Source organism: Cajanus cajan, chromosome 7, assembly GCF_000230855.2.
Source record: "Cajanus cajan strain Asha chromosome 7, NIPB_CcT2T_4, whole genome shotgun sequence".
NCBI classification, from domain to species: Eukaryota; Viridiplantae; Streptophyta; class Magnoliopsida; order Fabales; family Fabaceae; genus Cajanus; species Cajanus cajan.
Genome location: NC_138523.1, coordinates 40,128,698 through 40,152,334, shown reverse-complemented (window position 1 = coordinate 40,152,334; position 23,637 = coordinate 40,128,698). Strand labels below are relative to the sequence as shown.

At 31.6% G+C, this 23,637-nt stretch overlaps 2 protein-coding genes across 2 annotated transcripts; one reads left to right on the top strand and one right to left on the bottom strand.

Moving 5' to 3' along the window:
• Window positions 1-1,865: 1,865 nt before the first annotated feature.
• LOC109812050 (protein SUPPRESSOR OF PPI1 LOCUS 2, chloroplastic) lies at window positions 1,866-6,138 on the bottom strand. The gene is made up of 11 exons (XM_020375913.3): window positions 5,017-6,138; window positions 4,843-4,900; window positions 4,722-4,757; window positions 4,446-4,590; window positions 4,166-4,330; window positions 3,943-4,013; window positions 3,774-3,852; window positions 3,535-3,650; window positions 3,147-3,294; window positions 2,731-2,800; window positions 1,866-2,328 (listed from the first exon to the last, which is right to left on the bottom strand). Exons 1-11 carry the CDS (start codon window positions 5,048-5,050, stop codon window positions 2,171-2,173), a joined length of 1,080 nt encoding a protein of 359 aa, XP_020231502.1. The 5' UTR covers window positions 5,051-6,138; the 3' UTR covers window positions 1,866-2,170.
• A 3,774-nt stretch (window positions 6,139-9,912) lies between these two features.
• On the top strand, window positions 9,913-12,926 carry LOC109812061 (LOB domain-containing protein 16). Its single transcript, XM_020375933.3, has 2 exons — window positions 9,913-10,455; window positions 11,570-12,926. The coding sequence occupies exons 1-2, from the start codon at window positions 10,168-10,170 to the stop codon at window positions 11,906-11,908; spliced, it is 627 nt and encodes a 208-aa protein (XP_020231522.1). The 5' UTR covers window positions 9,913-10,167; the 3' UTR covers window positions 11,909-12,926.
• Window positions 12,927-23,637: the final 10,711 nt, after the last annotated feature.

The following is a 23,637-nucleotide window of genomic DNA, read 5'->3' as shown; positions in this document are numbered from 1 at the left end:
TAATATTTAAATTGATATCTAATAATTATTTGTAATCATTTACATTATAAAACTTTTATTAAAACGTCTTTATTAATTATTAAGGTATTAATTATTTTCATATATATTTTTTAATTATTTTTATACTAATTTATTTTAGAATAGCATTTATATGTATAAATATTTAAAAGAGAGTTTTTGGAGGAATGTTTTGCACAAAAGAAGTTGTTTTGTTTATATTATTTACAGATATATTTTTTTTCATTTGACTCTAAAACTTAAAATTGACCACTCACAAAATAATTATTTTTTATTTTAACTGCAGGAAAATTATATAAGATAATATAATAATTATCCCTTTTTTAGTTGAGACATGGATTACCTCATTTTCTACTAATATATAATAAATATTTAGTATGTGAAATGCACAAATTGAAAAGATAGTTGCAAAATATTTTTTTTTCAAGATTAATGGAATAATTAATATTTTTTCATTCAAATATTTTGATTTCTTTTTATGCAAATCCAATCTTAGTTTTTTATATAGGTAATTTTTAAAATTTGACCAATGAGTTCAATCACCAAATATACTACAATTAATACTCAAAATAATTACATTTGATAATAGATAATCGACATTATATATATTTGATTAGTGAAACTGAGATACTGTATATTTTTATATTTATTTAAAGGTATTTAAAAATTATTAATGTTTATTAAGTTGATATTTATTTAATTTTTAAATCTTAAGATTTTGGATTTAGTTAATTTTTAATATTATTTTTTATTATTTAAAAATCTAAAAATAAAATAATCTAAAATGTGTATACAAATACAAGGTATCCCTATTAGGCATAGATAATACCATTTTAACCATTTGTGAGGTTGACATTGCTGCCTTTCACATTCTTCAGATTCCAAACGTGACTGATCAAGCAACCATAAAGAAACAGTACACGAGGCTTTCAAGTTCATTGGCCAAGCCAATGAGGTATTGACTCACCCACCAAAACCTTCTTTCTTTCACAACATCTACATCTTTCGACCCTCTGCGCCTCGTTATACAATTATTACAACAATACTTATACCTTATACGTCTGATTTTACAAATTATCAGAAAATTTTGTAAGATACAGTCGATTGCATTATATTATTTCTAGAACTAATCTCATACTGTCTGTCAACAATCTTCAATATTCTGAAAGATGCCTATGTTCGACAAAATGCAAGAAGATCTTCTGAAAAAAAACAAGAAAACAATATGAAAGTCACCAAGGAACCACTAGGGGATGTCGGTTACGTTTTTAATTAAGAGTATAATATTCTGAAATAAGTTTGAGGATATTTAATTCATGTTAATTGAATTAAAAATGATTTCATTGTGTACTTATGTTTAGGATATAGTGTATTATGTTTTTTCACTATTATGTTTTACTTTATTAATTTTAGAGATATACAGTGTCTGTTTTCGTGCTAGTCAATAATAATGATCTTTTACAGTTATATTATATGAATAAACAACCAAATCACGAGTTACTAATTCCAGCCAAACTCTTTTCACTACTTCATAAAAGTTAATATATTAGTTAATTTGGAATATTAGTTTTATCAATAATCAATAATATTATTTGTATAATTTTTTTATAATTATCAGTAAAATTGTTTTTTTAAATTGATTAATGCATCTCTACTTCAGGTTTATTTATTTTTGGTTAAAATCAATGCAATAAACAATTACAAAGGATATTTTTAAGGATTGAGACAATTAATTTTTCAAAAAAATCTAATAAATAAAAAGAGAAGTAGTATACAACAGCACGTTCCAATAGGTTAAAGCCAAATAGATTGCCATACAAATGAACTCCATAAACTTGAACTAGCACTAGCAATAACACGTCATGGGGCAAGGAAGTCCTAACACAAATTGAAGGGTGACATTAATCAAGCTCATTGACTTGCTCTATTGGTGAAACAATGTATATTGTAATGTACAAAGAATGTGGAATATGTACACTAGACATAGTAGGTTGCTGTCTGGAAAACCAGCAAAAATTCTTCACACTGCGATCTTAATAAGAAACTCATCAAGTCACAGTTTTAGTCCTTTTTGTAACATCCAGCGTTATTGTGTTCAAACTAAAGAATGAAGAAAGGTGGAAAATGTGGCCACATTAAGCCATGTTAGCATTCATAGAACCAGATCACTAATTCCGAAATATGCAGTTCCTTTATGAAAGGCATTAATGACATAATCAACTTGTATTTGAACCAACGGGGTTTTGAATCGAATGCCACCCCCAATACCAAATCCAATTCCTGGTTTACCATGCCTCTTTCCTGGATTGTCTGTAATTTTCATTGAATTAAAATGTTAAAGCTACAATTTAACACATGTTGATCAGAGTTAAACAAGTGATATACGTCTCATACTATATATAAGGATCTCAGAAGCAAAAAATCACGTGCAGATGTAAACCAACGATGTAAAGATTATATTGATCAATGGAGAGCAAAGTTGGTTAATGTTAGTAGAGATTGATCAATTTCCAAAAGCATAGACCAATTAATTAATATCCAAAAAATCATGGACCAGTATTCATTAACATGGATCGATTGTAGAACAAATTGACCAAGTTTTCAGACTTAGATGAAATATGTAGTTATTATATGTGATCTGGCTGAATAAGGAGAGAGTTTTCGGAGGTAAACTTGTGACTGGATTTCTGAATGATTAAATATGAAACTCACTCGGAACTTTATGGCTACTCCACAGGTCAGATCCACAGTCCAGGAAGATAACACCTGTTAGTTTCTGGTTCTGCAAATAGAGAAAGAAAGGTGATAATCAACAATGATCAGTAGATATGATAAATATTATAAATTCTTAGAAATGAGTCATGATGGATATTTATCGAGATTATATTGAAATGAGTTTTTCATAAATTCTTTATGAATAACAGAAAACAATAATTCAACTTGGGAAAAGAAAAGTTAACAAACATTTATTAGAAGAATAAATTAGAACCTTAGCAAAAGAGCATTCATGATTTTCAGGTTGAATAGCACTGTTTACATGAATATCACGTAAAGAAGAAAAAAGGAAAATACAGACAAACGTATAATATTATTTGTGACACATGTCAATTAATGAGCAATATATATACCAATGGGATTGATAATTGACTTGTAGATACCAGACACGACTGTCCAACACCAACTGCACCTTCTCCATAGCCTCTCACACTACCAGGACCACCAATTGCAAATGCTTGATATGGAGCAAAGCATCCCATAACTGAACCACCACTCATCCTACATGCCAGATAAGATTGCAAAATTGATACAGCTATACAATAATACATTAAGCTTTTCTATAAAGTTAAAATCACACATATATACCATAGTTTTTAAAGAAGTTAAATAAATATAGATTCTATAAAAGTTAAGTGCATATGTTGATTTCAATTTATATAAAAAGTTCATTTCATTTTTTTTTCTTGCGATGGCAGAAGGCAGTAATGCATGATAAGTACTGAACTGAATAGAACTCACCGTGAGAAGAACAATGCTGGTCCAAGTTTGATTCCTCTTGCAGCAGAAATTTCAAACCGGTAGTAGGTTAACAAGGTTGGTGGAATTGGAGTCCCTAGTTCCATCCGAACACTATACTGAATTCAAACAAGTACTGTATAGTTAAATTGGATATGACTAGCACATATACAAATGATGGTTACAAGTTTGCATCATGCAATTAATTCCTCACTCTTGGATTACCAATGAAGGTAACTTACGTTAGTAAAGCCGTGTTCACTTTCATCTTCAAATCGAGATTCTTGACTAACGACTATCATGTTGTCAGATGGACCTCCACTACGTCGAATTTTAAAAGTATGTGGTAAGTCAAAACTATTCAAACAAAAAGAAAAGAAAAATAGGTTTAGTCGAATAAATTTCATCAACCTGCGAGTCAGTGAAAAACCATCTCGATCTGTGCTTATAGAGCGACCTCCATCGTGCGTAAAGTGAAAACGCTACACAATTGATCGTGCCATTTTTCAAACCCAACAAATATGAGCAAGAATCTCTACATTAGAGAAAGGCATGTATGTTGCGCTTAAATGAACAATGATTGCAAGTCAAGAATAAGAATTAAAGAAAACCAACATTAAATTACTCCTCCAACCTTAAAGTACACACTGGTTGCTTTGGCTTTAGTAGAATCAGATTCAGAAGGCTCAATATAATCATACCCAATTGAAAAGTTGGACAACCTTACACCTCGAGTTAGGGAATTGGAATAATTGTTGGATGGAATTCCATGGATTCCAACCTCGGGTGAAACTGAATGCTGTAAAGGAAAAAATAACTTCATGATCAATGCCATAATTAATTAGTTTCTTGATTAATTTCTTGCAATAAAGTTTGAGCCAGAATGCATGCATACAACAGTACAAAGTACAAACCTTAATGGTCAGAGATGGGGGACCAAGACCTAGAGGTCTAAGATGCCTATACGTGGCCAATAGATTTGAATCATGCAGCCCCTTGTGCCACAACAAATCAAGCCAATCGCTGTAATAAAATAGGCCAGGGTGCCTCAAGCGAAGGCTGCAATGAATGACATTAATGTAAATATATATATATATATATATTTGGTTATTTATTATTACAACTTTGAAATACCCAATTTGATGCCACTGCATGCGAATATAAATTAGAAACCAAAGCAAATGGTGTACCTGCCATTAGCCAGAGAAAGCATACCACTAGATAGCCTGTGAGAGTTCATGAAAAAAATCATGAGAAAATAAATAACTCAACCAAAAACATATTCTCAGTTTGAAGCTTATAGTCAAAAACCTGTGAGGGGCTAGCATACATAGCTTTTGAATGAAATCAACTCCAACGTCGAGCTTTGCTGCCATGCACGAAATTCATATTAATGATATACAAAGTTATTATTTAGCCAATTAGGCATGCATGAAAAGAAAATGACATATAACAGGAACAATTTTTGTTTGAAGCGAAACGAACATCTTCTAAAATGGATACTTTTGTTCGCTCCCATTTCTGAGGGACATGCCCCAGTCTTCGTTCAACACTGCAAGAATGGATAGGAAACGATGAAGCGGAAATTAAACATAGTTTCGTAATTTGGCGGAAACGTGTACATATCAGTTGGAAAAGGTGGAGGTATTCCAAGCTTTCTAGCCTTGACATTCTTTGTTTGACATGGATGTGAAGTTTTGTCACATGTTGCTTCCTCATTTTTCTTTACCGTTAATGAGAGAATATACTATGATATGTAAAAAAATTCTACATAAATTGGTTTGAAGACAATTACGGGTTCCAATTAATGCTATTCAAAGTAAAGGCAAAGGAGACAATATATGAGACAGCTCCAATGACTTTCTTGCAATCAATTTGGTCATATTTCATTTCCTCTGTGCAATAAGAAATTATGCAACTATTTATAAACAATCTGTCACATAATCACATTACATGACTAAATGTCCCAATAAACCATAATAATGTTTGATGTAAGTTTTCCATGCACTATAGGTTTAGTGGGTCCAACTTCCAACCATGCAACCTTTGGTAGTGGTGCTTTGAATCCATAAAATTACAACAAATGATAACTTTTTGCTTTGAGCATTTAGGATAAGTCCTCTCACATCTCTTGACCGTGGTTTGTTGATTCAGAGGCCTTCAATCACATCAATGGCTCCTCTAAACATTCGCATAATGTTCATACTACGATTACAAGTACTCAAAACATTTAGATCGTTGATGATATTACTCTTACTATTACTAATGTCAAAAACATTAATTAATTCTTACTTTAAGGATGTGATCATAGTGTCTTCTAGCCAGTTTTAATTTTGATTCTTTAGTTTGTAATGGTCTTCTAAACATGTATGAGCATTGACACATGAACTTGGATCATATCCAAATTTTCTTATTGTCTTGTTGACTTATTTATTGAAAAGTGAATTGATGGAAGAAAAAAAGTTTCCACATGATTTTTCTTTTGAAAATCTCACATTGAACTTTTCACTAGTACAAAATATACATTCTACGTCGGTTATTTTATGGATTTTACGTCGGAAAAACGTGTGACGTGAAAGTGGGAGACGTAAAATTTACGTCGGACATATAACAAATACGACGTAAATTTACGTCGGACATAACAAATCCGACGTAAAAAGTTGTAAAAAAATTTATAAAAAAAAAAAAAATGATTGCAAGCAGAACGGCCCGTTCTACACGGAGAACGGGCCGTTCTCCAAGCAGAACGCCCCGTTCTGCAACTCGGACTTGGCTCTCCTCCTTATTTTCCTCTACTGGTTTTTCGTCTGGCTTCTCTTCTCTGTTCTCCTCAGCTTGGCTTCAGCCACTGGTTGTTCCTACTCAAAATATAAAAAGGAACACATAATGAGTACAAGAACTAATTATTAATGTAGACCAAGTTGTAACATTATCAACAAGAAAAAAGGTTTCACCAAGAAATATCACCTGTTTTTGCTTCCTCACCCATTTGCCGTATGAATGGAGATTGAAATGTTAGAAAAATTATAAGGAAGGAAGGAGTATAGGAGGCGGAGGGATTTCAACGCGCAGGAGAAGAAGTTTTTGAAATGTCTCCAAATCTCCAGCTGCTAGTGACCTTCTTTTAAGGATAGTGATGTGCATTATTTACGTCGGACAAGGGGGGGTCCGACGTAAATTATGCAATCTACGTCGGAGGGTAATTGTGTCCGACGTAGAATGTATAATTTACGTCGGGCTCCCCCTTGTCCGACGTAAATTAGTTAGTTTTATTTACGACAATGCCACCGCGTATTTATAACGTCGTATTTTGGGAGTTCTGACGTAAATGCGGTGACGTAAAATCCTATTTTTGTACTAGTGTTGGTTTAACCAAAATAAAGTATATTAGTGAAAATAATTTTTATTTTATATAAATAAATTTTGTAAGATTAAATTAGATTAAAAAATTTATATTTTTAATATAATATTAGACTTTACTCTAGTAATTATTGATGGACTTATAAGATTATCTCTTATTGAATTATCAAATTACCTATAGTCGTTTAGGTTTGTAAACTCCACCAATATTTATGTATATATATATATATATATATATATATATATATTGTGGATATTGATTAGTACATTATATTCTACAATTTTTTTATACGGGATTCGATCTCCATACGAGAAAAATGCAGTGAAAAAACTGTCGCAAGAGGAATTTGATGTGTAATAATAAATTCTGTGAAATGAAGCATTTTGTGAATTGCGACTCTGTTCAATATCGACATTTAGGTGTAGTTACTCTGACCCCATTTATTTTGTATTTATAAAGCGCACATATATTATAATTAAAAAAAAAAATCCAAAATGATGTTAGAGCTAACAGATTTGCTAACATGACTGTCAACCTGTAAACTGTAATCAAGTTAAGAATAAGACATCTTTTACATCTTAATTAGTGCTGAAGGAAACAAAACTGCATTGGATATGAAATCCTGGATGTTTTAAAGAATAAAATGAACGTTTTGAGAATTGTTTAAAACAGAGGCAAAATTCAAACTACTTGTCTGAGTGAAAAGGGAGCATAAAAGCCTTTTTAATTAAGCCGTGGAGCTGCCTCTAAAGTCAAATGAAATGAAAGGTTGAGCAAGAAATTCTAACAGGGGACATTTTCGTTTATGTTGTTTTATATGATGGAAATAATTAGTGTTGTCACGTACAAATTGATATTTCTCAACAACATAGTGTGGACCGATGTGATATCACTTTTGCCTTTTGGTGATCATTTGAATTAGGAATAATGGCTACACGGCCCAACAACTACCATTTATGTTCATGCAAAGATGAGTTATTGGACGGTGGTATTCACAAGTAAAATTATTAGTTTGAAAGTAATATTCGGTAATAAATTAAAAGTTACACTTTTAATCTATTCATATATTATAAATTTGAATATTTTAGTTTCATCTCTCTTTTAATTATGTCGTTCTTTTATATTTTCTCTTTTTTACATAGTGATCAATATTCATACACTAATTATGAGATTGAGATTAAGTTTTAAGATTATGTATTTTTAGATAAAAATTATTTTTTAACATTTAAATTAAAATTATTATTAGTATTAACAGGAATAAGACACTCTGTCACTGTCTCTATTAAAAAAAGCAGTGAGCAGTTAATATTAGTTTGGGCAATTAAAATCAGGAGTGAATAATTACAAATTTTTATTTTAATTTTATCCTTAAGAGATGCAAACATGGAAAAAAAAGTGAAATATACTAAAAAGGTATAAAAATGGTATTTCATTTATATTGTTTTGATTCATTAAAATATAATTAATAAATTCAATTCGTTTAATTAAATAATTATATATAAAAATATATTTACTCCATACATTTATAAGCCTGAAAATTCTAGTTATATATAATTCTAACTCAGAAACAGTTATATGAACACGGACTCGTTCTTGTTTTAAATCATATCAAAGAATCTACGTAGTTAATTTTCAAGCCAGAAAGTCCTAAGAGTTCATCTCTGCTGCAGTTAATAATAATTAACTTTAAAGCATTCTATTTTGTAAACAGACTTTTGTTTTAGCAGAATATATAGACAAAACCTTATTAAAATAACAAGTTAGACTAAGCCTAAATCATTATACCATAAGAAAGTCTACGCAGCGTTCAAGGTTGTATAATTTCACGTTGTTCTTTTTGTCACCTTATTTTAGATGTCGCTTTCCTAAGCACAAATATGAGAAACCATAATAGTTCTTGGACAGAAATTTTTTTACGAGTAAAAGAATTACAATAAAAATCAAGCTTAAGTTCTTTATCTAAATCTCATTACTATATCACTAATCGATATCATATGATTACATATATCTTAAATTTAACACTTTAATGAGAACAAGTAAAAGTTCTCACTATATATTTGGACCAACACGGTTGGATTAAATTAATATTATTAAAATCATATAATAAATTCATGTGGAGCATTAAAAATAAACAATATTGGTTGAAAAAATGTCTTGTTTCTTAAAAAAATTGTTGTGTCACTACTGATATATATTTGTCCATAATTTTATACTATTTTATGGTATCAACAATTTTGTTTATTTTAAATGATTAATGGTTATTAGTTACCCTAATTGCTAAAATAATTTGATATTTCTTTTAAATATGTTATCTTGAACCGACATTAAACATAAATAAGGATTGAATGAGAAAGTGAGTAGGAAGCTGTCGGTAGACTTTACCGGCAGGTGGCAGCTTCAGAAAGCGACAAAGACTTGGCGCGGCGTTCGGCGGAAAGATAAACCAAAATTCAGTCTCTCAATTTCAACTAACCGCGTAATAAAGCAGATCAGAGGCACACGAGTGTATATCAGACAAATAAATATCATCAATAATATTCAATAGAATGTAGTAGTAAAGAAATGTGAACTAATTAAATAAAATAAAATCCTAATTATTTTTCCTCCCTATGTTTCTTTCTCGGTACATCTGATCTCCCTATGATTTCTTCCTTATTAGTATCCATCTCTTTAGCAATTGTAAAGCGAAATAACAAATGTCAGTTTTAATGAAATATTGATATGGTTGTCTTCATTCATTAATTAGACTTGAAAAGAGAATCGGAATTTTATTTAAGAAAATCTAATCACTTGTTTTTTATTTTTACAAAACTAATTAATCACTTGCTAATGAAATAAAACTTTTGGTGAAATTGTTTTTCAAATCACATTTTTTACATTCAAGACTCATTCCAGTCCTTTATTTAAGGGGAATAAAAAAATAGTTTGAATATGTGCCAAAACTTAAGCCTAAATAATTTTGGACGTTTATAAGCAAGCATTTGGTTAGGAGTGAAAAGAGAAGTGAGGTAAAGGATAGTCTAACCAAAGGGCATTTGAAAAACTAGAGGGTGTGTTGGGTGTATGTCCCCTTAGAACCCTACACATGTGCCTCCCATGTCGCCCATTCACATTTGTTACACGACACACTTCCCTCCCTTTCTGTCTCTTAAGCTTATTCCCATTATGGGATATATATATAATTTTTGCACCATTTCCTAGTGTGGTCGTGTGCCTAGGTAGCTCAAACATTTTATATATACACAAGAAAACTAAGAAGCAATAATATTGTATCGATGGCTTCATCAGGAAGTGGATCATCTCCTTGTGGGGCATGCAAGTTCCTTCGAAGAAAGTGTGCAGCAGATTGCATCTTTGCACCATACTTTAGCTCCGAACAAGGAGCAGAGAGATTCGCAAGCATCCATAAGGTGTTCGGTGCTAGCAACGTTTCCAAGCTGCTATTGCGTATTCCAGATCACGATCGTTGCGAGGCAATGGTAACAATTGCTTATGAAGCTCAAGCTCGCATCAGAGACCCTGTCTATGGTTGTGTCTCCCATATTTTTTCCTTGCAACAACAGGTATACCATTATAGAGTTATATATTAACCTCATCACAACTTCAACACTTTCCCCTCTCTCTATATATATATATTTGTGAAAAGGCCAAGCTAGCTTATGGCACTGCAGCTTTACTTCCAACTCTTGCAAAACCCCAGAAATTTTTTTCTTTCACATTTTACCCGGTGATAGAATTTTTGTAATTTTAGATATGTTTTAGATAACTGATATATAATAGTAATTTTAATGTGTTGACATAACAATTAGACACTCTACACTTACCTGTTCTATAAACAATTTATTTAACAAAGAATTTTATATTTAGATAAATTTTAGTTAACTAATATTAATTAATGGATTGACATAATAATTAAACACTTTATTCTTAAATATTTTGTAGACTATTTATTTACCAAGGAGGACCCGTGTTTAATCCTCTTCCCATCATGTGTAAAAGAAACTGTTAGAGTTAATGGCAATCTCTTACCTAGTGAACTAGGGAATATTATTGTTAGGACAAAAAAATGTATTAGAGAATGTGTTATTAATATTTATTTTTTCCCTTATGTTTATTTGTAAATGAGATGAAAAATTCTCATTAAAACTAGACATGTATTAGCAATATATTCTTTAATATTAAAAATTTTCTTCAAAAGATATTATGAGAGTCATAAATGGGAAAGAGGTAAACTAATAGTAGATTGAAAAATAAACATGACATTTTATGACATATTTTTTGAAACATGATATTTATGATGAGAGAGAAAAAGTATTAATTAGGTGGTTTTAGATTACATAGTTTTAATTGTTCTCTATATGATAATTAATACTATTAAAGAATTGGCTTCCATGAATATTAAAGAGCCAGTCCAAAAATATGATTATTGTTGACAATAAATATATGTATATGTTACTCTATTATCTAATCATCAATATACAAACCCTTCATCTTATTAGTTGACCATGATTTTTCTTAGCTTACTACTCAATTATTTATTGACTACAAATATACTCATGTCAATTACATATATCAATATCAAAATACAAACAAATATCCGATAAGTCATATCTTATTAATTGGTCATGGTTTTCTTCTCTTAACACAATTAGTTTTTCACTTTTGGTTTATATGTAGGTAGCATGCTTGCAGGCACAACTAATGCAAATGAAGGCACAGCTGGATCAGAACCAAATGGAGTCCAGGAATTGGTCAGAGAATGTTGGACAAACATTCAATCCATTTTGTCCCACTTCCATGAATAACCCTATATCTCCTCAGAGCTCATTTGATTCAATTGATTATAACAGCATCAATGATGAAGTGAGCATGCATGATGTTCAAAGCAGAGATGATTATTTCTCATTCCAAGCTTGTTCTAACAAAATATCATATAACAACAATGACATGGGTGAGCTGCAGGAATTGGCACTCAGAATGATGAGGAACTCTAACTCAGAATTAAGCTATCCTTAATTGTTTTTGTTTTCTTGAAGGATATTCCTTTAATGTTTAGGGGAGATAGCTTTTTGCATAGTGTTGTATATACTTATGAGTGCCAAAGAGAAACGTGCTTGCTATAGATGATATTAGGCTTTTCTGTTTGTGGATCCAATCCAAAACAAATCATTTTTTTTTGCAGACTAGCAAACTCTCTCTCACAATTTATATTGTGTTTACTCAAAATAGAATAGTAATTAACTTCTGTTGAAATAATTTAGAGTTATTTGAAATACAATAATATAAAGACACACGCTTCAACTACAAATACTGTTGGGTATCAAAAAGAATGAGCGGAATGCGGAAGCACCGGATCAAGTTAATTAGAGATAGAGAGAAGTAAGTAGAGAGACAAGAAAAATAAATACACACCAAGTTTACGTGGAAACTCCAAAGACGGAGAAAAAACCACGGGCGATCAAGAGCAAGATAATTCCACTATGTAGAAAATAGGAGAGTACAAGAAGTTCTCTAATATCATGAGAACAAAGAGATAATCTCTCAAATATAGACTAAAAATACTCTCTTGAATCTTTCCTCTCTATGTATGATTTTTCTCAAGTGTGTAGATTGCTGAATCAATTGCAATTTGCTCCAAATGCTTGATGCCTTATATAGGCATTGAGAAGAAGCGTATGCACCCAGAATAAGGAAACCTGGAACAAAACAAGGAGCAAAAAAGAGGAAACCATGCATGGAATCATGGCCTAAAATCAAGGAAACGTGTTTTCCTTAAAACAGGAAATATGGAAGAAATTTGTGCCATAACTTTACAATCTCCACCTTGGCTCAAATTTAATAAGTTGCTCATCGCCAGATAAAGCCCCAGAGGGGCAATCATTTGTTGTAGAGACCAACCAAGCCCAAACAATGCTGAAACTTGGCATTCGGAAGTGGCTTAGTAAGCATATCTGCTGGATTCTCAGATGTATGTACCTTTTGTAGTAGAACTTCACCAATAGTAACAATATCTCGGATAAAGTGATGTTTAACATCTATGTGTTTGGTCTTGTCGTGGTAACGACTATTCTTAGTCAAATGAATGGCACTCTGACTATCACAAAATACAGTAAGAACATCTTGTGTGAGACCAAGTTCTTTGACCAAACCTCGGATCCAGAGAGCCTCTTTCACACCCTCTGTTGCTGAAACATATTCTGCTTCTGTTGTAGATAATGCTGCAATAGATTGAAGTGAAGCTTTCCAACTGATAGCAGAATTACAGAGAGTAAAAATGTAGCCAGAAAGAGATCTTCTTCTATCAAGATCACCACCATAATCCGAATCAACAAAACCTGCAACATTATTAGTTGTAGCTTTGTTTCTGTCAAACACCAAGCCAATATTACTAGTACCTTTAAGATACCGAAAAATCCATTTTACAGCACTCCAGTGATCCTTTCTAGGATTATGCATGTATCGGCTCACCATGCTAACAACATATGCTAAATCAGGTCTAGTGCACACCATAGCATACATTAAACTGCCAACTGCACTAGCATATGGAACGTGTGACATACGCTCCATCTCTTCTTTTGTTTGTGGGCAAAGGTCTGAAGATAACTTGAAATGTGCAGCAAGTGGAGTAGAAACAGGTTTACAATTATTCATATTAAATCTGTCAAGTAATCTCTCAATATATTTTTGTTGAGATAAGAATAATTTACCAACTTGTCGATCTCTATGAATCTCCATGCCAAGAATTTTCTTAGCTGCACCTAATTCCTTCATCTCAAACTCATTATTGAGTTGAGCTTTCAATTTGCTGATCAAAGACTTGTCACGTGATGCAATCAACATATCATCAACATAAAGTAACAAGTATATGAAAGTTCCATCAGGAAATTGTTGAAAATAAATACAATCATCATATTTACTCCTGGAATAACCTTGCCCAATCATAAAGGAATCAAATTTTTTATACCATTGTCTGGGTGCTTGCTTGAGGCCATATAAAGATTTCTTTAATTGACAAACAAGATGCTCCTTACTAGGAACAACAAATCCCTCAGGCTGATCCATATAAATTTCTTCTTCCAGCTCTCCATGTAGAAAAGCTGTCTTTACATCAAGTTGCTCTAATTCTAAATCAAACAGAGCAACAAAAGCAAGCAAAATACGAATGGAAGTATGACGAACAACAGGTGAGAAAATCTCATTAAAGTCAATACCTTCCTTTTGATAAAAGCCTTTAACGACTAATCGCGCCTTGCATCTAGGATCTTCAACCCCTGGAATGCCATCTTTCTTCTTATAGATCCATTTACACCTTAGAGGTCGTTTGCCTTTGGGGAGCTTTGTCAAATTCCAAGTGTTGTTCTTGTGAAGACTTTCAATTTCTTCATTCATAGCCACTAGCCACTTAGCAGAATCAACACAAGAAACAGCTTCACTATAGCTGGCAGGTTCAACATCATCATTTACCTCTTGTGCAATTGACAATGCATAAGCAGTCAAATTGTCATCAGTGTATCTAGCTGGCAATTTTATCTGTCTTCTTGTCCTATCTCGTGCAATATTATATTCTTCCTGTTGCTGAATAGGATGATCATCACCATGATCATCAATGCTAGACTCAGTGGTAGAGGAAGATGGAACATCAACATTAGGAGCTACAGATTTTAACTCTAACTCCACCTTCTCGCTAGTACCTTGCAGATTATTAGTACTGGAAGAAGACACAGATGATTGTTTTCCAGAAGATAATAATGCATCCTCATTAAAAGTCACATCTCTACTAAGAATTAATTTTCGTGACTTAAACTCAGAACACCATAAACGATAACCTTTAGATTCAGATGCATAACCAAGAAATATGCACTTAATAGCTCTAGGAGCTAATTTTCCATCATTAACATGTGCATATGCAGGACATCCAAAAATTCTTAAATTAGAATAATCAATAGGATTACCTGACCAAATTTCTTCTGGAATCTTGAAATTAAGTGAAGAGTGTGGAGATCGGTTGATCAAGTAGCAAGCTGTAGATGCTGCCTCGACCCACAACTCACGTTGATGCCATAACCCAGCATTTGAGAGCATACAATGAGCTCTCTCAAGGATAGTTCTGTTTAAACGTTCTGCAACACCATTCTGCTGGGGTTTACCTGGAATGGTTTTGTGTCTAGCAATACCATGATTTGCGCAGAACTCATTAAAGTCACCTTCACAGAACTCCAATCCATTATCCGTTCTGAGCTTCTTGACTTTCTTTCCTGTCTGAGTTTCAACAAGAATTTTCCACTTCTTAAAAGTGGGGAATGTTTCATTTTTGTGCCTTAGAAAATAGACCCAGACTTTACGAGAAAAATCATCAATAATAGTCATCATATAACGGCATCCTCCATAAGATGGAACTTTAGAAGGACCCCAAAGATCAGAATGAATGTAATCAAGGGTACCTTTTGTGCGGTGAGTTGCAGTGGAGAAGCTAACTCTTTTCTGCTTCCCAAAGACACAATGTTCACAAAACTCCAACTTACCGATGCCTTGATTACCAAGGAGACCTTGCTTGCTCAGAAGGTGCATGCCTTTTTCACTCATATGGCCCAGGCGCATGTGCCATAATTTGGTGGCATCTTTATCAGACATAGAAGATGAGACAGTTGCTGATCCTGTCACTATAGATCCTTGCAAGATATACAAACTACCAATACGGTTAGCTTTTAATAAAACAATAGCACCTTTTGATACCTTTAGAACTCCACCTTCAGCTGAATACTTGCACCCAAGAGACTCTAGGGTGCCAAGAGAAATTAGATTTCGCTTCAAGTCAGGAATAAAGCGAACATTGGAAAGAGTCTTGATAGTGCCATCATGAGTCTTGATCTGAATAGTACCTATTCCTGCAATCTTGCATTGGGTGTCATTACCCATCAAGACAACACCACTATCAACAGGTTCAAGAGTGGTGAATAAGTCCTTATAAGGACACATATGAAATGTACATCCAGAATCAAGAATCCATTCAGTTTTGCTCCTCTTATCAGAAGAGACAGATATCATAACATCACCATCAGAATCAGTTTCAACATTAGCAGCTTCAGCAGGATTTTTACCTTTTTCTTGCCTTTCTTGTTTCTTTTTCAAGATAAAGCAGTCGGAGATATCATGCCCAAATTTCTTGCAATAACGACAGGTTTTGTTGGATTTACGCCCTCTGGATTTGGATCTACTTTTCTTGTTACTGGTACTCCCTTTTTCTTGAGTTCTACCCCTGACACTTAAACCCTCACCCTTGTCCTCAGAGTGGATATCAAGATCAAACTTTTCTTTGGACAACAAATTAGATTTAACATCTTCAAAGGATAAGGTATCATTGTTGCTATACAACATAATTTCTTTAAAGTGTTTATAGGTAGAAGGTAATGAGACAATCAACAAAACAGCTTTATCTTCATCATCAATTTTAATTTCAATATTTTCCAAATCCATGATAATAGAATTAAACTCATTAAGATGAGATTGAATAGGAGTACCTTCGACCATACGAATCGTATATAGTCTTTCTTTGAGACGAAGCTTGTTTGCGAGACTTTTGGTCATATAAAGAGATTCCAATTTCAGCCACAAAGCAGCAGCGGTTGTTTCATTTGCTACTTCACGAAGAACCTCCTTGGACAAGCATAGTTGGATTGCTGAAAGCGCCTTTTCATCCAACTCGTCCCATTGCTCATCAGTCATGTTGACCGGCTTTTTGGCTTTTCCATCTAAAGCTTTCTTCAATCCATTCTGTGTAAGAACGGCTTTCATTTGGACTTTCCAAATAGAAAAACAAATCTTGCCATCAAACTTCTCAATGTCAAATTTAGTGACGGTAGACATATTGAATCTCTAATTAAACAAGTAGCTCTGATACCACTTGTTGGGTATCAGAAAGAATGAGCGGAATGCGGAAGCACCGGATCAAGTTAATTAGAGATAGAGAGAAGTAAGTAGAGAGACAAGAAAAATAAATACACACCAAGTTTACGTGGAAACTCCAAAGACGGAGAAAAAACCACGGGCGATCAAGAGCAAGATAATTCCACTATGTAGAAAATAGGAGAGTACAAGAAGTTCTCTAATATCATGAGAACAAAGAGATAATCTCTCAAATATAGACTAAAAATACTCTCTTGAATCTTTCCTCTCTATGTATGATTTTTCTCAAGTGTGTAGATTGCTGAATCAATTGCAATTTGCTCCAAATGCTTGATGCCTTATATAGGCATTGAGAAGAAGCGTATGCACCCAGAATAAGGAAACCTGGAACAAAACAAGGAGCAAAAAAGAGGAAACCATGCATGGAATCATGGCCTAAAATCAAGGAAACGTGTTTTCCTTAAAACAGGAAATATGGAAGAAATTTGTGCCATAACTTTACAAATACAAATAGGAAACCTACAAAATAGGGATTGTCTTGACTTGAATTATATACTATATGCATTTCATGTTCAATAATGATGCATAACTTTGAATTATGTGCCCTTCGTCTCTTCCTCCGTCCTAACGTCGTCCTTGCCAAATTGAATTTTTTTCTCTCGAGGGAATTCATATATATATATATATATAGTAGTTGGGCATCGATAGGGGTTCCACGCATATACACATATCTCCATATTGGTGAGATATTGTCCGTTTTGGATCCAAGTCTTCACGGTTTTACTTTTAGATATCACTCAAAAAGGTCTCTCTACCAATAGAGACAATTGTGTATATATAAATTCATGTTCATCCTCTTGTTTAAACGATGCGGGACTTTGGTTGTATCCCAACATATATATATATATATTAATTTGGATTTATTTCTGTTAATAATAGATAAGCACGAATTCGACTCCTTAATTCTCTGTCCTTATTCTAGGTTATTATCAGTAGTCGCATTCACATTAATTGTGAGTTATTTGTAAATAAAAATAATAAAAAGATGAATAAATTTTTTGGACACTTTACTATGAGCGTGTTTGGAAAAATTAATTTCCACCATTTTAGCTATTTTGTAGAAGAAGAAAAAAAATTGTTTGAATTCTTTTTGTATATTTATAATAATATAACTGAAGTTTGTAAATAATTTACGAATATGATAATTTGAAATTTATAATTTTTTTTGAAAAAATTATTAATGATATAAAAACTGATTAATTATTTTATTATATTCAAACAAAATTAAATATTTTAAAATATTTTTTTAGTAAATTTGTCCAAACAAAAATTTATTTTTGTAAAACTCTTTAAATTTTACTACTCATAAACTTCACTTTACTTAACTCTTTATTGGTATGTGACTACATTTCACTCAACTCTTTGTTGATTAAAATCTCTCGTAAATAATCTTTTTTTATACGTCTATCCTTAGAAACGATTATAAATTATTTAATGTATTTTATCTTCACTCACATTTTTTAAAAACTTTTCTATAAAATCATCTATTCTTAAATCGTTCGAGTCAAGAGTCAAGGTACACTTAATTATAAAATTCTTAAACAATAAACTATCAAAAAATATATACATCTTATTATAATATAAATAATCTTAATTTTATTCTTTTTTCTTTTTAAGTAATTTTCAATTATACAATCTCTCCTATGTCATTTCGATGTATTTAATATATTACAATTCTGATTGTAACAATAGCTGATCTTATGTATAATTTATTATTGAAATAATCTAATTTTCAAAAATATTTCCAAACACATCCTATATATGATGATTCTTCCTCTTTTGTTTTTTTTTTTTCGAAGAAACGAAAAAGCAACCAAGGGGACCAAAAAGAGAACGTGCATGAGCCTTAATCATAGCATGAGTCCATTTGTCTATAAAACCTTACTGCATGTTTATGTTGCAAAAAGTTGGAAATGATCAGTAACTTAAGTCAAAAGTTATCAAATCGCTACATTTCTCAACATGTTTCGATCCAAATGCAATGTTTCCTTGGCTGTAATGACGAGACTTATATTAACGATTTTGTTTTCGAATATATATATATGCACTTTTTCTATTTTCTTTTTTATTAAATTTTCTTAAATTCTACTATTCTTTTCTCGTCACTTTATTTATTACGTTTATCACTGTAATTTTCTTTCTTTATCTTTTCTTCTTCTTTCTTTCACCCATACATTTATTATATATGGTGGAATTTTATCCTTGTCCCTCATACAAGATTCGTGGTTAAAGGCAAGCATAATCTTATAGCTAGGGTGAGTTATATTGGACCCGACTATTAACTCATTTTGTAAATTTTAACAAATAGGTTTGGCAAACATTAGTGTTTTTTTTCTTTCTAATAGTACCTATACAGCGATGATTTGTATGCATGTAAGTAGACAAAGTGTTTCCTGGATTAAATGCATAGGCTACATCACAAGTTTTGTTTCTCCCCACTCTTTGGTAACAAGAAATCGAGATCATCAGACACCTGTACATAGAAGACAACTTCCAAAAATACAAAAAATACTGCTTTTTATAACATGAAATTTTCTACCAAAGTAAAAAGTGGGAGCTCATTGAAAAGATTTATGGGAAAGGTAAAATCCATTTTGTCCAAGAATAACGTTATTTGGACGGTTCACATATAACGTTATTAAAAATTAAGTTTTAGGTTCATTAAAAAAATTATTATTATTTTTTATAAATTAAAAAGGTCACACTATTGACAAAAGAGACTCATAATTAACCAAAGATTTAGATATATACTTATTTTATTTTGAAAAATACTTTTTCAAATTTGTTTTAAACTTTGTTTATATTGTTAGGCTATGTGAGAGAGAGATTAGAAGGGAATTGAATAATGTCAATAAAAAATTCAAACATTTTTTAAAATAGTGAAGTAGTATCAAAAGTTTTATAAGTGCAGATAAAGAGTAAAGAGAAAATAATACACAATATTTTTATAATAATTCATCTCAACCATCGAGATTAAGTATAGTTCTTGATTAACCTGGTCAAGTTTTATAATTTTTTACAAAGATACAAATATTATTTTACAAATTACTTCTACCTCAACCTAAATATTCTTTGACTTGTCTCTTTAAGTAACTACCTAAGCATTTGTTGATCCTTAGTGTTAAGGATATAACATTCACATCCAAATGGATGGAAGTATGATATGTTGAGTCTTCTTCCTCTCCACAATTCATTGAAATTCTTATTCAATATTCGTCTGATCAAATATTATGTTTTGGATGTAACAAACAATGTTTACTACTTCTACCCAAAAGTTTTTGATAAAGAATTTTCACAAAAAAATGTTCTAGTTATTTCTTATAAGGTTTGTTTTTTTATTTCAACTATCTCATTTTTTGAGGTATTCTGGGTGAAGAAAAATTATGAAAGATGACATTCTTTTCACCATAGATATCTATAACAGGAATTATTTGAGACCTTGGTACCCAAATCGTTTTGGGTCCTCTTTTGTTAGTACCCTTGACCTTAGACTTAATTACTATTCTTTATTTCTATTTATTTTTATATCTGTTAGGAGGATGTTTTTTTTTTTTTTTTTTTTGCAAATGTTATAGAGAATAGTCTTAGGTCTAGATAATGATGTCTTAAACTCTGTCTCGTTAAAACCAAGATCACTTTTGTCAGATGGCAATCTTCTATGCTTTAAAAGCATATTCATTTTAGAAGATTCATCCACAAATTTAGCAAGATCATTCCTAAGTTGTATGTTTTCAGTCTGTAATATTGTAACCCTAGGTGATTCATTGCTTGTGATTTTGTGTTTAAAAATCTAAATCTCTTTGGTAGCGTTTGATAGATAATTATTGCGTTTTTCATTTTCTATTTTCAATAATTTGCATTTTAAATTTTTTGTACTTAAGAGTGATCATGTAATAGTTTTCCAAAAGAGTTTCATAGGACATCTCCTATTCATCAAAACTATCAGAAGAACAAGAGTTAGAGTCAAATTCTACCTTCAATCTTGTTTTGTCTATATCTATCCTGAGACAAATGTTAACCGATTCATCATCTGAACTATTGTTGTTATTGTTGTCCAAAACCTCCCAGGTGTCATCAGACTCTTCTTGGTCTTCTTTTTTGTTGGTCCATCACTTTCTGAGTTTTGGACATTCAATGTTCATATGTCCAAGCTTTTTACATTCATAGTAGATGACCTCTTTAATTTTTTCTTGGACAACTCTCTTGAACCCATCATTCCTTTTATGGAAACTCCTCAATCTTCCTTTATTTTTTTAGCATGTTCTTATAAATTTCTTGAACATGAGAGATATCTCATTACTCATTGAGTTTTTAGATCCTTTATCTGAGCTACTATGCTCATACTCAACCTTCATAGTTTTCCCTTATCCTTCTTTTTATTGATTTCATCAATCCTTAGAACAACAAAATTATTAGTTTTCAAATGATCCATGTTGTTCAAATGTCCTAGGAGCTCGTCCATGTAGGAGTTTTAAGGTTACGAGCTTATGATATAGAGGTGGCCTTTGGTTTTCAAATCTTTGGAAGACTATCCAAGATCTTGATATTGTTCTGAGCTTTGGAGAATTCAGTTCTCAAAGGTTTTAATCCATTCTTACAATATCCTCATGAATTACCTTAATAACTTCCCACATTTTCTTAACAGTCTTACAACTGAAGAACTTGTTGTACTCCATTCTTAACAAAGAGCAAGTTAAGATGTATATTGCCTTTGTGTTATGCTGCAAAATGTTGTAGTCTTTTTGCTTAGTTACAAGAACATCACTACTTGTGATGATCTTCCAAAGATGGTATTAGGTAGACTTGATGAACATCTCTATCCCATCCTTCTAATATGGGTAGTACTCTCTATTAAAGGCTAGAGGCATTGTAAGAAAAGCTCCTTCAGGTAGGTACTAACCTTCATTGCTCTCCATCTTAGGATTTTTTCTTTTAGCATGATTAGATGCTCAACCCCATCAAAGGTTGAGCTTTGATACCAAACTATGGAGAAAAAAGAGACATTGGAAAGGGGGTTGAATAGTGTCTATCAAAAACTCAATACATTTTTGAAATAGTGAAGTAGTATAAAAATCCTTACGAGTGCAGACAAAGAGTCAAGAGAAAAGAATACACGGTATTTTTATAATAGTTTGTCTCAATCATTGAAACTACATCCAATTCTTGATCAATAGGATCAAGTTCTACTATCTTCTATAAAGATACCAGTATTCTTTTACAAGTCACTTCTAACTCAATCTAAGTGTTCCTTAACTTGCCTCTTCAAGTTTCAACAACAAAATATTCTTTAAAACATAGCCTCTTTAGACCTCAATAACCAAGCATTCTTTAAAACAAAACCTCTTCAGGCTTTAAGCAGTAACACAAAGTTAAAGTTAGAAAATCACTTGTTGTTTCATCTCACTATCAAAACGTGATACAACTAATTTAAGTATAAAGCTTTTTTATAGAAAGAATGAATATGAATTACAAAGGTTGTTCTTTTTTTTTTTTCCTGAGTTTTCAAGCTTCTTTAGGTGCTTCATAAAGATGATTGTGAACATTTTTGGTCACTTCTTATTTGATCAAAGAGGTCACTTAGCACCTTTTTGGTACCAAACAGAAGGACTATTACATGTGTAATTTAGGAATGACTTTTTCTAAGATTTGGCATATTTCAAGAAATTTGCTTGTCCTTTCTCAAACACAAAGCATGTCTTCATTCCTTTTTGAAATGCAAGTACTGAAGAAGCCTTTTATTCCTTTTGATTTGTTAAGGAATGTCATATACAAATATGATTTGGTTATTAGACATCATAAATGATATATAATAAATACATTTGTCCTATAGACGAAGTAGTTCATCTAAGAGACTACATGTCATCATAATCAATCATCTATATTAATTCGTCTTATAGTATGATCTGTAAAACTATTATTTGAAAAACGTTTAAGTTTATTATCATTACAACTTATATTCCGAGGAATCTAAGATCATCTTTTGACTTAACAGAGTAATCTAATTTTTATAATCTATTTATTTTAAAAGAAATTAGACTTTAATCATCAAGAAAAAAATATACTTTTAGCAAAAAAAAAACATTGAAGTCTTTCAATAAAAATATATATAACATGTTTCAATAATTACATTAGTCTCTATTTATATAAACTTTTTTACTTTCTTTTTTTACACAAAAAAACTAAAAATTTAAACTATTTTTCCACTTCTAATATATTTTTCGTCGCAAACCGCGTGTCTTCTTTAAGTAACTATTTACTATATGATTTTTATATTTTAATTTATTTAAAAAAAGATTTTTTCTCAAGTTTTAATAATAAAAGTACCTTGCACAGTTTTTAAAATTAAGAACCAAATTTTAACATTGAAGGAGGATGAGATAGCTTCCAAGTAGAAGAATGACTTTTTAATCATTAAAATATATTTTGAAACCTTTTCAACAACGGGACAGAAATGTGGTCCCAGGTCGGTCGGTGTCCCTTCATTTTCTTTCTCAAAGCAAATAAAAATGAAGTTATTCATCCATCAGTTGGGCTTGATTTAGTTGGGCTCATTCGGGTTTTTGCCCAAACAAAATGCGTTTTTTGTGGGCCGAGGGTGGTATCGCAAGTAATCTCATGGGCTTGCTTCTTCCACTTAAAGCTAAATTGTTTCCTGCACTTAATTATATTCTTTCTAGTTATGCATCCAATTTTATTTTGTTTTATAAACTTTTCAAATTATATTTACTTTGACGAATCCTTTTCTGGAACAGCATTCTATGAGTCTTGAACCATGTCAACAT

Excerpts from the sequence above, each read along its gene's own strand:
- LOC109812050 (XM_020375913.3), bottom strand. The coding sequence starts at position 5,050 with ATGGGAGCGAACAAAAGTATCCATTTTAGAAGAT. Across the intron at positions 4,901-5,016 it reads AAGTATCCATTTTAGAAGAT|CAAAGCTCGACGTTGGAGTT; the intron begins GTTCGTTTCGCT and ends CGTGCATGGCAG. Across the intron at positions 4,331-4,445 it reads CCCCATCTCTGACCATTAAG|CATTCAGTTTCACCCGAGGT; the intron begins GTTTGTACTTTG and ends TTTCCTTTACAG.
- LOC109812061 (XM_020375933.3), top strand. The coding sequence starts at position 10,168 with ATGGCTTCATCAGGAAGTGGATCATCTCCTTGTGGGGCATGCAAGTTC. Across the intron at positions 10,456-11,569 it reads TTTTTTCCTTGCAACAACAG|GTAGCATGCTTGCAGGCACA; the intron begins GTATACCATTAT and ends GTTTATATGTAG.